Here is a 15,119-nt window from a genome sequence, read left to right on the forward strand (position 1 = left end):
CTTACAATCTTTACAGGGACAAATAATTGTATCCTTATTCTCTGTCAATATCGTTGCATGCTTCTTTGCGGCTTCAATAAATTTATCCATCTCTTCACGGAAACCTGCCTTGAACCTTAACGAACCATACATCCAAGAGTTCCTGTACTCCATCTTTTACAACAACAACAACAAAACAAACATTAAAGGACTACTTTTTCAGATATATAAAAAAATAAATCAAATTAAAAATTACTTGAGAATAATTGTATATACTTCAGATATATATGAATATAAATCAAATATAATTACATGAAGCATACAAACACACCATGGTAGAATAAAAATTATTAATGACCCATTTATCCATAAATAATTAAAATACATATTTGTTGATTACAATAAACAATTTTAAAGACAACAATTAGCAACAATTATATTTTATCCAATATCTTTCATGCAAACCCTAGTCCAATTTCATCCGACACAAATTTACAAAACCGAAATTAATAAAAAAACCAAACCCTAGATCTAGATCTACATGCATATGAAACATCCATAAAACTAACTAATTGTTCACTAAAATCAAGAAACATGGACCAAATAAGGGTATAATCTTGTTCCCCTCCCTAATTTACCCTAGTACATTCAAAACTTGGGTCTAATTTGCTTCATAAGTAGCTCAAGCATCATAGAAGAGAGAGAAAAGCAAAACTCTAATTACTCACTAACCAACCATTAAAACTTCAAAAAAAGTGTGGAATAGCATTTTCTTACCGTCTACAGCCAGGGCCGTCCCGGGAAAATTAGAGGCCCTGTACGATACTAAGAAATGAGGCCTATTAGCCTAGAAAAAAAAACTAAATATACGATATTATAAAGCATGCAGTATGTTGCAATAAAATATATATCAAGATTCAAGAATGATACCTATATTACATAATCTTTACTTGAATAACATCATTCTTTTAGTGTTCTTTGAAATGAAGTCTTCAATAATATGCTCATAATCAATCTTCTCCAACAGTTCACCTTCAAGTGCTATTATAGCCAAATCATTAAGTCTTTCTTGTGTCATTGTAGAACGCAAATAAGTCTTCAATAGCTTTAACTTAGAAAAGCTTCGCTCTGCTGATGCAACAGTCACAGGAATAGTCAACAAAACTCTATATGCAATAGTTGCATTAGGAAAACAACCATGCTCCTTTAAAAACCGCAAAATTTCAACAGGCCCCATTCTTTCTTCTGGAATGAAGTCTTGTAGAAACTTCAGCTCCATATATAGTTCTTTGGCATCAATATCAGATTTTTCATCCTTTTTAAGGACAGCCTCAAGATTATCACAAGAAGACTTCAAGCTTTGGTTATCCAACGACCGCAATGTTTCCGAAGTAAATAAGAAACCAAAATTTTTTTGGTATTCTTGGTACTGCTCAAATCTTGTTTCCAGAGAGACAATAGCTTGATCAATAAGAGTGTTAAAATACTCTATTCTAAATAACTCCTCTGGAGACATTGTGGCAATATTTGTGTCTTCTGGGTTCTCATCGTGATGCCTCTTTCTTGTAATTTTTCTTTTTTTAGTGAATGTAGTACCAATATCCATCTCAAGTGCAATTTCTTTGGCCGACTCCAAAGCTTGTAAGAAACCAGTTTCCCTATAGCCCTCGAAGAAAGAAATAAGCCCTTTCACTTTCTTGATAGCAACATCAATAAGCATATCCTTTTCTTGCATTTGTTTGCTTACCAAATTAGCAGCATACAGTACCTCATACCAAATAGCAACTGCCACTATAAAGTCATATTGTCCAAGTTCATTATTTGCCAAACCTTTAGCCTCACTACTCTTTGCTGGATCGTTATCAATATCAGATACCTAAATTAAAAGAAGGAAAACATTTTTAATATATGAGATAACCAACAAAAGTACATTATTAAATCAGTACCAATATGAAAATGTTGGATACCTGAAGTAGAGCCTCCCGAATGTCTGCACACTGAAACCTGATAGCTTTAACACTATCAATGCGACTCTCCCATCGTGTAGCTGAAACTGACTTGAGAGTCAGTCCAGTTATGTTTTCTTTTAGTATCTGCCATTTTTTTGTAGAGTTACCAGTGAATGAATTGAAAAATAAATATGAATGATTTATATTACCTTCAGGGCCTTAGCGCCTCGCTCTCGCTGTTGCGGTTGCAGCTAGATCGTCACGGCTCACGCCCTGTCACTCGCGAAACGCTGCCGGCGGCCGGTACGGCGTCAGGCGATGGCGGCGACACGAGACGAGACGTCGAGAGGTAGTACGTGAGACCTAAGATTTGCGATCTGATTCAGTTGGGGAATTGGGATCGGCAACATTGCCAACTGAACAGCGGCCGGGCAACAAGCCATTGTTTATTGGGCTTTGGTCAATTGTTGTACACGTCGCTTTGCTAATGGGCCAAAGGCCAAAGCTACTGCTGTACGTTCTTATTTACCAAGCAATACATATATACGTATATATACTCTATATATATTTGGAGGCCCCTGAAAAGTGGAGGCCCTGTACCGTCGCACACGTTGCACGTGCCAAGGGACGGCCCTGCTACAGCCTCTCCACCAAATGATTTAAGACCAAAACATTCCCCCTTCGTAAAGCAATTTTTGGGAGGTGCCCAAGGCATCCCCACCTTTCTTTTACGGGTTGGAGTGAGTGACCCGAGGAGGAAGAAGGTGCTGCAGTTTAATTTATATGTGGGTCATTTATAGGGGCGACTGGTGATTGAGCCGCCCCTACAAATCGGAGGTATTTATACACGGGCATTTGTAGGGGCGGCTCAATCACCAGCCGCCTCTACAAATAGCAATACCGGGGGCGGTTGGTGAGTGAGCCGCCCCTACAAATCCGACCTATTTGTAGGGGCGGCTGGTCTCTGGGCTTCCGAACACGCCACTGTAGAGGCAGCTCTATCACCGGCTGCTCTAAAAAAACTTGTTCCGTAGCTACAAACCGTTTTTTACGTGGTGTCAATCCACAATTTTTAAAAAGGCCGCAACAGTAGATATAAGCAAGTGAATATCCTTGCCTCCTTGTTGGCTACTCCGGGTTCATGGGAAGCCGTGGTGCTAGAATCAGCCCAGGTCACCTGGTTTGCTTCATGTACCCATTTGCTATGTGCATTTCTCCTCCCGCGTGCCGAGGTGTCGAGCTGCAATGATGACAATTGACAATAATCGACGATAAGATCTGCCAGTTCTTTGTTGACTTGTCATCATCATTTATCAAGGAAAGAATTAGAAAGAAAAGTGTGTCCTAATCGTCCTCATAATCTGATCTGATACGGCACGTGTCGTTCGGTCTCACCTGAGTGCTAGTATGATCGAACAGGTCGATTAGATCTAACACCAATATAATGCGATAATTAAAATCCACTGAGCACTGACCAAGTGCGTGTTCGCCGGAATGGCTAGTATTTTGGGACTTGCATGGGTTGGTGCTCAATAACACCAAACTACAACAGTACAGTCGTCAAGAATTGAAAGGGGCCTGCAACCAAAATTGCAGTGAGATGATTAGCTCATGACCAGCCTATTTTTTGTTTTTGTCCCATTGGTCAGAAGTCAGATCCCTTGAACATGAAGGGATCGACGAGCAGAAGCACCGGAGCTGGCATGCCTTGATCTCGAGGGGGGCGAGGCCGGCCGCAAGAGGACAGCGGGATAGAACGGTGGTGTCATTGGCCCTTTTGGCTTCCGTACCAGCCGTACTTTTTCAACAAACGAACAACTTCTTTCTCTCACAAAACGAACAATACTTTCGGTTATAGCTTTTTAGCGAAGCGAACAGGGCCATCGTCGCTGCCGCGTCATCGTGATCTTAGGCCACTGTGTTTTGCTAGTGCTTGCCACCTGCTTTGCGTTTGTGGCCTGGCTGCCTGGGCACGCAGTGAGATGTAGTAGCATGTCACGCGGCCGCGTCGCTGTGCGAGCGCCTTCAGGCTGTGGTGGCCGCCGCCGACGTGACGGCCGAACCGCCGCAGCAACTTTGGCGATCCGGCGGCCGGCGCCTTTTGGAGCACACGACGTGCGTATGCGTGTCAGCCGCTGGTTGCCTCGGCTCGACATGGATGGATCCATGGATCATGGACATGGATATGGATGGATGCGGTCAGTTCGCTGGTTGGTTTCTGGACTAATAAGTCCGGCTAATGCTGGTTTGTTGCGAGAGAAAAATACTGTTGGTCGACTGATAAGCCCTGGCTGAACCAACGTGCGAACAGGCTGGATGGTGTCATGGCATGCATGCCCATACAGGATCGCTACTTTGGCGTTGACCTGAACCGCGGATCGCTAGGCGCGCTGCCGGCGGTGGCGGCAACTGGGTCGGTCGCGTGATGCACGGGCGCGTTGCCGGCCCGCTCGCTTCACGTGAGGTGAGAAGCGGAGGCGAGGCGAGCGATCGAAGACGTACGGCGACGCGTGCGACGCCACGCCAGGCCAGCGGTGTCCCAGGATCATATCGGTTGTTGGTCGAAGCGGCTGGACGTCACGCCGAGGCAGGCACAGGCACGCATGGTGTCCGTTAAGTGGATAATTAACGAGACTTGATCTGTGTTGTTTACGCTGGGGAAGAAGACCGGGAGGGATGGCCGTGCGTGCAGACTGCAGAATCCAGACTCCAGAGGCAGGAGCATGAGCCCGTGTTCAGTTCCAAAAATAGTTCCAAAAAAAATGCTACAGTACTCGTCATATCGAATTTTACGATACGTGCATGGAGCAGTAAATATAGACGAAAAAAAACTAATTGTACGGTTTGGTTGGAAATCGCGAGACGAACGTTTTGAGCCTAACTAGTCTATGATTAAACACTATTTGCCAAATAAAAACGAAACTGCTACAGTACCTAGATTCTAACTTTTCCTCCCACTAAACACCGCCTGAATTCCAGACGGCAGTTCCGAGGGCGATGCTCCCCAGGTTGGGTCAGCTCCGGGCGACGTCACCACGCATTGGTTGCGCACCGAAGAAATTGCTGTGTTGTGTGTGCCCACCTCGTCTCGCTCGCTGCGTGCTTCCGGTCAAAACCGCCAATCCCGAGGCAATCTTTGAAACCCTGCCACTGACTCTTCATGTACAGGAGTAGTAGTGGTAATCGCCGCGCGCGGTCACAAGAAGAAGACCCACAACACACGTCTCTCTTCCCTTGCAGCTTCTTCCACTGACCACTGCACATGACATGATGATGCACCGCGTGAGGCCGCAGCTCGCGAGCGAACGCGGGCCAAAACGGGAAACGCCGGCATCGGCGGCAAACGACGATGGATGGACAGCGACGGTGGTAGTAGCATAAATGACGCTGCCAGCAGCTGGACACGAAAACGACGACACCATACGATACGCATCGTACAGCTTGCGGCGCGGTGTAGTACGGGGACGGGGCACTGTGCGCGCCCTCCGTTCCGTCACCGGTCCGGTCGTGTACAGTCAAAAAGGCTTGGGCCGGACGGCCTGCAATGCAACAGTGCGTGCGTGTCCGGACCGGAGGAGATCGCTGTCGTCAACAGTGGGGAGTACCAGTGTTCGTCTGTTCGACGTACTACACCTTAGACCGTAGGAGTACAATGATAGGGTGGGTGTCCTGATAACTAGTTGTACACTCTTGTACACGTACTTACTACTACGGTAAAAAAAATCATAAATGTTTAGGCCTTGTTTAGTTGAGGGAAATTGGGGATTTTAGCTATTGTATCACATTCGTTTTTATTTGGCAATTAGTATTTAATCATGGACTATTTAGGCTCAAAACGTTCATCTCGCGATTTCCAACCAAACTGTGTAATTAGTTTTTTTTTCCGTCTACATTTAATGCTCATGCATGTATCACAAGATTCGATGTGATGACTACTGTAGCATTTTTCGGAAAAAAAAACTTTTTGGAAACGTGGCCTTAGCACTCCGGATAACATCGTCGAGCACATCCGTGGTTGAACTCTTGGTATGCATGGTACAGGACTTCATCGTTTGCGTTTACTCCTCCTAATATATACTGTATCTGACACTGACAGGTGCCTAGGCTAGCCGAGCACACATGAAAACAAACCGTCCTCTGAAGAGTCACTGCCGCGCGACAGGAAAACGTGGTCCTCCCTGGTCCTGGCCGGACCCGACCCGACCCGTCCCGACCCGACACGCCCCCGGCCCGGTCCAGTCGGTTCCAGCCCCACCCACGACGCGGAAAGCAACGGGACGGACGGGGAGGCGTGGCCGTCGGGGGTGGTGTGCCGGTGACGCCGGCGCGCCCGTGAATGAGGGGTCGCTGTCGACTGCCGCCGTGGGGCCACGTGCGCTTGGTGGTCGGTGACGTCAGCCGCACGGTGGGGTCCGAAGCACTGTTCACGGGTCAAAGGAGGCTTTGGCTTTTCTTCTCGCTGATACGGGGTGGTTGAGATCCGACGGTTGGGGTTGGTGTTTGGGGTTTGCGGATGGGGATGGGGATGAAAGAGAGGAAACCGGCGACAAGATGGGAAAGGACATTCAATTTCTACTAGTCGTTTCAACAGTAGGTATAAGCTTTCTAAAATATGGTCTACTACTTACGGAGTATATACTACACTCCATTTGTCCTAAAATATAACTTAGTATTAAATGTTTTAACTTTATTTTAAATTTTAAGCTATTTTTTAAATTGTCCAATGCTAACTATATGTGCCTAGCTCTTAAACCTCATTTATGAATGTCTTTTAAACTCCATTTTACATAAAATGACTCATGTAATTGGTAGTCAAAATCAATAGCATGCATGTATGCCTTTCTAAACTACGTGTCACTAGACAATTAAGCAAATTGACGACTGAACTAGATAATTAGTGAAGTACGAGTTAGTCTTTTACCGGACTCTTTTTTGTCTAATGCCTTATATTTTATAATGGAGAAAGTAAATGGAGTAGATAGTGCATGTTTGGTAGAGCTCCTCCTGCTCCTGACTCACTGTTGCGAAGCGATTATGTAGTTGGAAGTAATTCTCTTGGATTTCCTAAGAGAAATTGTATGTAAAAGATGTTTATGTGCAAGAAGTGAATCATAAAAGGCTATTTCTTTAGCTTCCAATCCCTTGATTCATTTCAATAAATCACTATGCAATTAACGTAGTGTCGGTGTTTCGGATTACCGGCTAGTAAATTTCTAGTTTACGCGTCCGGCCCGGATGGTGTGCTCAGAGGACACAAGGATTTATACTGGTTTGGGCGGAATGTCCCTACATCCAGTCTGCTGCTACTCGTGTTACCGGCACTGGTTTATAGTAGGGGTTACAAACGGACGAGAGAGGAGAAGGTCCCAAGTCTCTGGTGAAAAGATCGAAGAGAGTTGAGTCTTGTTGAGCTCGTTCAGCCATGTGTTCGTGCCTCTCCTCAAATGAGACGTCCTGCTTCCCCTTTTATAGGTGAAGGGGAAGGCGCATGTTACAGAGAGAGAAAGAGGGAGAAAATGAGAAAAGCGAGGGAGAAGAAGGCCTTCAGGGTCGCGGCGTCCTTCATCTCCTTTATGCGGGTTTCGCCGGTCCTGTAGATGATGGCGGGGATGGCTCCACATCGTGGCCCTGTTCGTCACTGGCGCCATACGCAGGCGTCGTCAGCTGATCGCGGCGCTCCATTCCGTTTCAGCGGGCTTCGTGGTCAACAGGTACTCCTGTCAGAAGCCGTACGGGGATTAGGCAGCACAGCGCTGTCACGCCCGACACTATTGGCGACGTGAGCCCCCAGGTACATCCTTGCCACGGGTCACATCGACACATGCCCGCTTCCTCCCGGTGTTAGAAGTTTGACCCTAGGGTCGTACTCCTAGACCCATAGTGGTTGGAGGCGGTATGGATCCCCGTCGGACGAGACAGAACCTGTGCCCGAGGGTTTATGCGAGACAAAGCCCGCGCCCTCGAGCTCAGGCGAGACAGAGCCCGCGCCCGGAGGGTCTAGCAAGACAGGGCCCGCGCCCTTAGGGTCGGGCGAGACAGAACCCACGCCCTCGGGGTCGGACGAGACGGAGCCCACACCCTCGGGGTCGGGCGATACCTGAAATACATCTTGAACCATCCAGGCAAAATAACATTCGTGGCCGTTAACTTTCTTCCTCCGGGTATCCCTAATATCGATACCCCACAGTAGCCCTCGAGCCTGTGGAGGAGTAGAATACTCCTTTGGAGGCTTTTTTCAGGCAGAAGGACTCTGAGGGCCTCGATCTCCCTTTATAGCCTGCGCGGTGTCTTGGTAGGGTTGTGATTCCCTTCAGTCACGTTCGGACTCCTTAGGAACATGTAGCTACGTGATTCAGGGGGCCAGAAAAGATTTCTCTTGATTCCGATCCCTCCCTAGGATCCGATAGATCCGCCATTGTCATCTGACCGTGTATTTGGTCTTCTTACGAGTTCAACTTCTCTCGAGCCCACACGCATAGCAGGGGTCCGGTCAAGGGGTCAGCTCATCTTGTGATCGTCCTCCCTCAAGTGTTTTTTCAATAAAATGGAGGGGCTGAGCCGTGACATATTTTCCTCAATGGACGAATCATGGTGCTCGGTGAGTTGTTAACGTGCTAGTCCGAGTGGGGTCCTGGCTTTCCGTTCATGGGGATCCAGCATGGGTCAGCTGGTGACCAACTCCAGATTCTTGGCGGCCAGTCCATATAGTTCTTGGGTCCGTTCGACCGGTCCCAAGGGCTCACTGCCTTTCTCCGAGGAAAAACCATGGACCATTAACCGACCAAGACTCGAATGTCGGCTGGGATGCCTGTGGCGCTCATGCGCACGGGTACTGGCCGCTAACGGGCCCATCCCTTTCCACCCCTCACTCTAAAGGCGCCCAGAGTGATTGTGAACCCATCGGTGGGCCAAACTTTGAACTCCTAGGTCTGAATGGACCGTGGGAGTGTTTTCAGCCCCGTATCCCTTCCTTACATGTGACAGTTCTTGTCACATCTATCGGGCGAACCGTCATTCGGCGCGTCCTTCGAGGGAGCGGCCAAAGGTAGCGTGCGCATGACATTGTGAGGGGCATGCTCTGATTTGGCGTTAATCGGTCATTCACGATCGTTCGCTCTCACTATGATAACATCAATCTAGCGACGATGAGCTAAGGGTTTGCGCCCGGCTACTTCGACGTCGAGCTGGAGGACATCGAGAAGGAGGTGGTCCCTCTGACACAGGACTTATCTGCCAAGATAGAGGATGAGACCATCCCCCCAAAAATTAGTTAGTTAGATAAACGAAGTGGTGGTCTTGTAATAAATGAACAAGTTTTAGTTCTTTTGTTTCGGTCAAACAAACTTTTGGGTACTTTTTTCTTTTTGTGTTATAAAAAGGTTACTGAATTCCGACCCCTTTTTCGTTGTTAAGGTGTGGCAGAACCATCTAATCTAATGCCCTCCCAAGAGTACTTGTCCTCCATTAGACACTAAGTACCCAAGAGAGTGCACTAAATCATGACGTTCCGTCGAACCCACCCAAAGGGAGAGCTCGAAAATCCACATTTTTCGTTAGGATCATAAATGAGATGGTAAAGCTTACAACATTCTTAGCCATTTCTTACATCACTTTATTACAACATCAGGGTACTTAAACAAGTTGAATGCAATAGCGGGATTAAAATAGTTTACATGTAAACAGTTTATACATTTCAAGTTCACAAGTTTTATCTTGCAGCGGAAAATAAACATATGATCAGAGTTATAGCGGAAACAAAGATTAATTTAATGACATGGTGAAGTATTAACATAGTGGACATTTATATACAAGAGATGCTAGCAGATTTTACATCTTTTCTTATAAAAACCTTTAGCGAGGGTTATAAATAAACACTACGATCGCAGTGTGAAAGGAATCCTTTCTGAGCCCACCAGAAGGTTTTCACACACAAGAGTCAGCTCTAGCATCCACCTATCACCTGCAACAGGGGGAATGAAACCTTGAGTACTCGATTGTACTCAGCAAGACTTACCCGATAGGAGGAAAATAAAAGACTCCAAGGATATGCAAGGCTTATTTGGCTTGTGGGTTATTACATCTGCAGAAGCATTACTAAATGTGTATCCTTATATTCAATTTTATTAGCAGTCATCATTAGTTCATTAACTAACCATTCTATGTAAGCACCTATGCTACTTTCAAGTAGGTGGTAAGCAATTAGAACCATTTTACCATCTTTCATATTCTAGTTCTTACTAAGGTGCTAAACCATAGCCAAGTCAGTATCGTCTCAAAAGAAATGGCGATTCATGAATCAATGTATCCCAGCTAGGTACCCCCAAAACACACGCTTCGCTTGTACCCCAGGCACAGACAAGACCAACCCATTCCATTCCTGTCAAGGGGTCTAGGTCCCCGTCCAAACTTGGACTCTGAAAGGTCATAATGGCTAGAGGGGGGTAATAGCCTATTAAAAATTTCTACAACAACACTTAACAAACTGGTTAGACAATTATGAGGCGAAGCAAGTGTTGTGCTAGCCTACTAAAAATGCAAGCCACCTACCTCAATTCTAGTTTCTATTGTTTCTAACCATACAGTGACTATGGCACTACACTAAGTTAGTGTACTCTCAAAGGCTAACTAAAGAGCCACACTAACCAAACTAACAAGCTCTCACAACTAGCTACACTAAAGAGCTTGATAACTAGTTTGTGGTAATGTAAAGAGAGAGAGCAAGATAGTTATACCGCCATGTCGAGGAATGGACCAATCAATCATAAGAATGAAAACCAAAGAAGACCAATCACCTTGAAATCAAATGATAACACAATGATTTTTTACTGAGGTTCACTTGCTTGCTGACAAGCCAGTCCTCGTTGCGGCGATTCACTCACTTGGAGGTTCACGCGCTAATTGGCATCACACGCCAAACCCTCAATAGGGTGCCACACAACCAACACAAGATAAGGATCACACAAGCCACGAGCAATTCACTAGAGTACCTTTTGGCTCTCCACCGGGAAAATGTCAAGAACCCCTCACAATCACCATGATCGGAGCCATATACAATCACCAACCTCTGCTCGATGATCCTCGCTGCTCCAAGCCGTCTAGGTGGTGGCAACCACCAAGAGTAACAAGCGAATCCCATAGTGAAACACGAACACCAAGTGCCTCTAGATGCAAACACTCCAGGAATGCACTTGGATTCACTCCCAATCTCACAAAGATGTTGAATCTATGATGGAGATGAGTGGGAGAGCTTTTGCTAAGCTCACAAGGTTGCTATATCAATGCAATTGGCCAAGAGAGTGAGCTTGAGCCAGCCATGGGGCTTAAATAGAAGCCCCCATGAAATAGAGTCGTTGTACCCCTTCACTAGGCACAACACAGGGTGACCGGATGCTCTGGTCAGATCGACCGAACGCACCTTGCTAGCGTCCGATCAATGGATGGCTGCCACATCATCCCTCTCTTCAAATACTAAGCGCCCGATCCCAATGGTCAAGTGATGACCAAATGCAGCATAGTGCCACGACCAGACGTAGGACCCCAGCATCTGGTCACTTCTAGTAAGGTTCTAGCTACGACCGGACGCGTCATTTGGATCATGACCAGACATATGACCCCAGCGTCCGATCATTTCCAGTAAGCCTCTACTCGCGACTGGATGCGTCCGATCACACCTGACCGGACACACCCAGCGTCTGATCACTCACTGACCCTTCTGTGCGCTTCCACATCAGCAGGACCGGACGCACCCTGTCAGCGTCCGGTCACAAAGTGACCCAGCGTTCGTTCGAAGACCAAAACCAGCGTCTTCACTGCTTCCACTGACTGGACGCGTCGGTCTAGTTGAGACCAGCATCCATTCGACTCTGTGAAACCCTGTCTTTACTGTATGGGGCACCGGTGGCACCGTCGGACTGTCCACACTCTACGAGCGGACACTCTGCCAGTGAAGTTCCTAACCCTTGCTCAAATATGCCAACCACCAAGTGTATTACCTTGTGCACATGTGTTAGCATATTTTCACAAACATTTTCAAGGGTGTTAGCACTCCACTAGATCCTAAATGCATATGCAATGAGTTAGAGCATCTAGTGGCACTTTGATAACCGCATTTTGATATGAGTTTCACCCCTCTTAATAGTATGACTATTGATTCTAAATATGATCACACGCACTAAGTGTCTCGATCACCAAAACAAATGGCTCCTACCGCTTATACCTTGCCTTGAGCCTTTTGTTTTTCTCTTTCTTCTTTTCAAGTCCAAGCAGTTGATCATTATCATGGCATCACCGTCATCATGTCACGATCTTCATTTGCTTCACCACTTGGAATGTGCTACCTATCTCATGATCACTTTGATAAACTAGGTTAGCACTTAGGGTTTCATCAATTCACCAATTTTTCTCTGTTTTCACCATGACTCGCTCCTTTCTTTCTCGTAGCATCTTGAGGTAGCACAATCTTTTGGCGTTGGTGACAAAAAAGAGCGTCGCCCTTCAAGTGAGGCCACACCCATTTTGGGCGAGAGCGACACCAGTGCAACCGCATCGCCGGACGGTGAGGCATCACTCATGGTGGCACCCATGCCCTCGGTGGGACAAGCAGGCATCGGGGCTAAAGGAATGCCCTCGGAGGTCGCCGAGGAGATGGTGATGGTGGTGATTCCACTACTGACGATGGGGCGGATGGAGCTACCAACCGCGGTGGGTGTGATGCCACCGATCAAGGCCCTACCGACACAGGTGGAGGTGGCAGTGACTATGATAGGCTAGGCATAGCCAGATGCAACCATGGTGGTGCCCGAGGAAGCAACGCGATCCGCGGCACCGGCGGCCCAAGTGATGACGCCCAACGTGGGCCAGACGGAGGGGGACATTATGGCGGTGGCTGAGAGGACCGGTGAGGAATCATCCTTGGCCCTAACCTCGGGGGGGGGGGGTAGCCATTTGCCTACGTGGGATGATCCCCCACTCCGGTGGACGAATCCACAAGACCCAACATTGGCACTCTTCGCCCTCGATGATGCCACTGAGAGCATGGAGCGGGCGAGTCTCGACGAGGGGATTGCGGCCATGCTAAAGGACTTGGACCATGCTAGGGGCGCCCTACGCAAAGTCATTGTTCCCATAGGCTAGGTATTCACTTGACCTTGCCTCTCGCCTTCTTTCTTCATGTATTTTTGTGTTTTGACATTTATCTTTTTTTTTAGTCCCTTATCGCTCGCAGCCGGGAGAAATGCTGGTTCCTTTGGGAGCAGAAGGAGAACTAGGACCTACTCGCTGAAGAGGCGTGGCTGCATAGGGATGTGACCACCCAGCTCATTGCCACCCAATAGAGGGCGGCCGAGCTAACTCCCCTTGCTGAGGATTCAGATAGTCTCCAACTACGGGAGGCTGAGGCCCATCGACATGAGGAGGAGACCAAGAGGGCGTTTGAGTCCCTATCGGTGAGGGTGCGGCAAGATCAGGAGAAGGCCGCCAGAGTCAGGAGGGAGCAGGACGAGCTGCTCTAGAGGGATGCTGAGACCCACCAGCGAGTCCTCGACCTTCTAGCAGAGGCTGAGAAGGAGCTGGAGCTAAAGCTAGTAGCCGAGGAGAGGCCGTAGCCCTAGAGCGGAGGGCGAGTTAGGATGCTGAGGCGGTCGCCCAGCTGTGCAAGGAGCGAGACAAGCTGCTCCAAACCATAGGGAGGCTCTACTCAAAGCGTGGCCCAGCCCACAAGGAGCGTGACCAGGCCATCCGAGAGCGCGATGAGGCACAGTAGAGGATCGGCTCCCTCCAGGTTGAGCTCAAAATAGCAAGTAAACATCTATCGATAAGAAGCAAGGATCCATCTGTGCCCACCAGAAGAATCCTTCACACAACGGCTACGTCTCAAGCAGTATCTGCAATAGGGATTAATAAACCCTGAGTACACAATGTACTCGCAAGACTTATCCGACTAGTGGGAATAATTTCCTGACTCCAAGGGATATGATAAGCTTTATGGTTTGCTGGTTTCCTTTTTGCAGAAAGCAATACTAATAGTGAATCCTTATTTATGTTATTATTAGCAGTCATGATTAATTCATTATCTAGCCATTCTATGTAAGCACCTGCTCTACTTTCAAGCAAGAGTTGAGCAACAATTCTATTTCTTCACCTTTCATCTTTTAGTTCTTACTACGGTGCTAGAGTTTAGACAAGCCGTACCGGATTGCTCGACGATTTGCGAATCAATGTGCCTAGCTGAGTACCCCAAAACACATGCCCTGCTTGTACCCCAGGCACAAGCAGGACCAATGCATCACTCTCCTATCATGGGGTCTAGGTCCCCATCCAAACTTGGACTCCAAGCCCCTGCTCCTGAGTCCCAGACTTAGTGTGGTGCTTAGACCTCCACTATCCCCGCCTCCAATCAGTTAGTCCGAAAAGAGCTAGAACCCATGATAAGAGAGCAACAAGTCTTCCCTGCGTCCATACCCAAGTATGTGCTCAGGATAATAAGTCTATGACTTGCCTAGTGTCCATTGCAACGACCGGTTTTTAACCAACACAGACAGGAAAAAAGTGTAACCAAGCTTTGCCCCATTGGCAGCAGGACATGACCTCTTACACCCACCAATACCCAAACCATATCCCTGCTCGGTCTCTATTTTCCTTTCCTCCATTTTATCATGAGTGATAATAATCACCTATTGTGAGTAACGACAAGTTACTCATGCTACCTACATCCTGAGCATAGCAGCTACTTGACCTATACTAGTATGACTCATAGGTAGATATATTTATGCATGTAGTTTCCATAAAATGCCTGTAACATAAATGCACATCATATGTATCCAGTGATCATTCAAAATAAGAGTTATGCACCGGGCTTGCCTTGGGCAGGAGGGGTGTCAACAGAGTCAGCAACGAACGGCTCCAAGGCTCCCTCCTGTATGAGAATCTCCTTCTCGTACTCCTCAATGATCTCCTCGAACTCCTATTCACCCGCAGGGACGAACTCTACCAACTCATTATCTACATGCATGAAATGATGATGCAACACTTAGTAATACGACAACAATAACTCTTAAAATAAAAATACATCTATCAAGATACTAAACTAGCTCTACCAACTAAGACGCTACGTTACTTATCATTTCCACTAAGCAGGTACGAGACATTTCATATATTAACTTAGCAACTAAAGGCATTCTAATTCTTAATATC

General features: G+C 47.1%; 1 protein-coding gene across 1 annotated transcript; it reads right to left on the minus strand.

Moving 5' to 3' along the window:
- Window positions 1–925: 925 nt before the first annotated feature.
- On the minus strand, window positions 926–8,046 carry LOC136457505 (uncharacterized). The gene is made up of 4 exons (XM_066457540.1): window positions 7,851–8,046; window positions 3,324–3,358; window positions 1,947–2,072; window positions 926–1,855 (listed from the first exon to the last, which is right to left on the minus strand). Exons 1-4 carry the CDS (start codon window positions 8,044–8,046, stop codon window positions 926–928), a joined length of 1,287 nt encoding a protein of 428 aa, XP_066313637.1.
- Between the last annotated feature and the right edge of the window lie 7,073 nt (window positions 8,047–15,119).

The sequence above is a fragment of the Miscanthus floridulus genome, chromosome 1 (assembly GCF_019320115.1).
Source record: "Miscanthus floridulus cultivar M001 chromosome 1, ASM1932011v1, whole genome shotgun sequence".
Lineage (NCBI taxonomy): Eukaryota > Viridiplantae > Streptophyta > Magnoliopsida > Poales > Poaceae > Miscanthus > Miscanthus floridulus.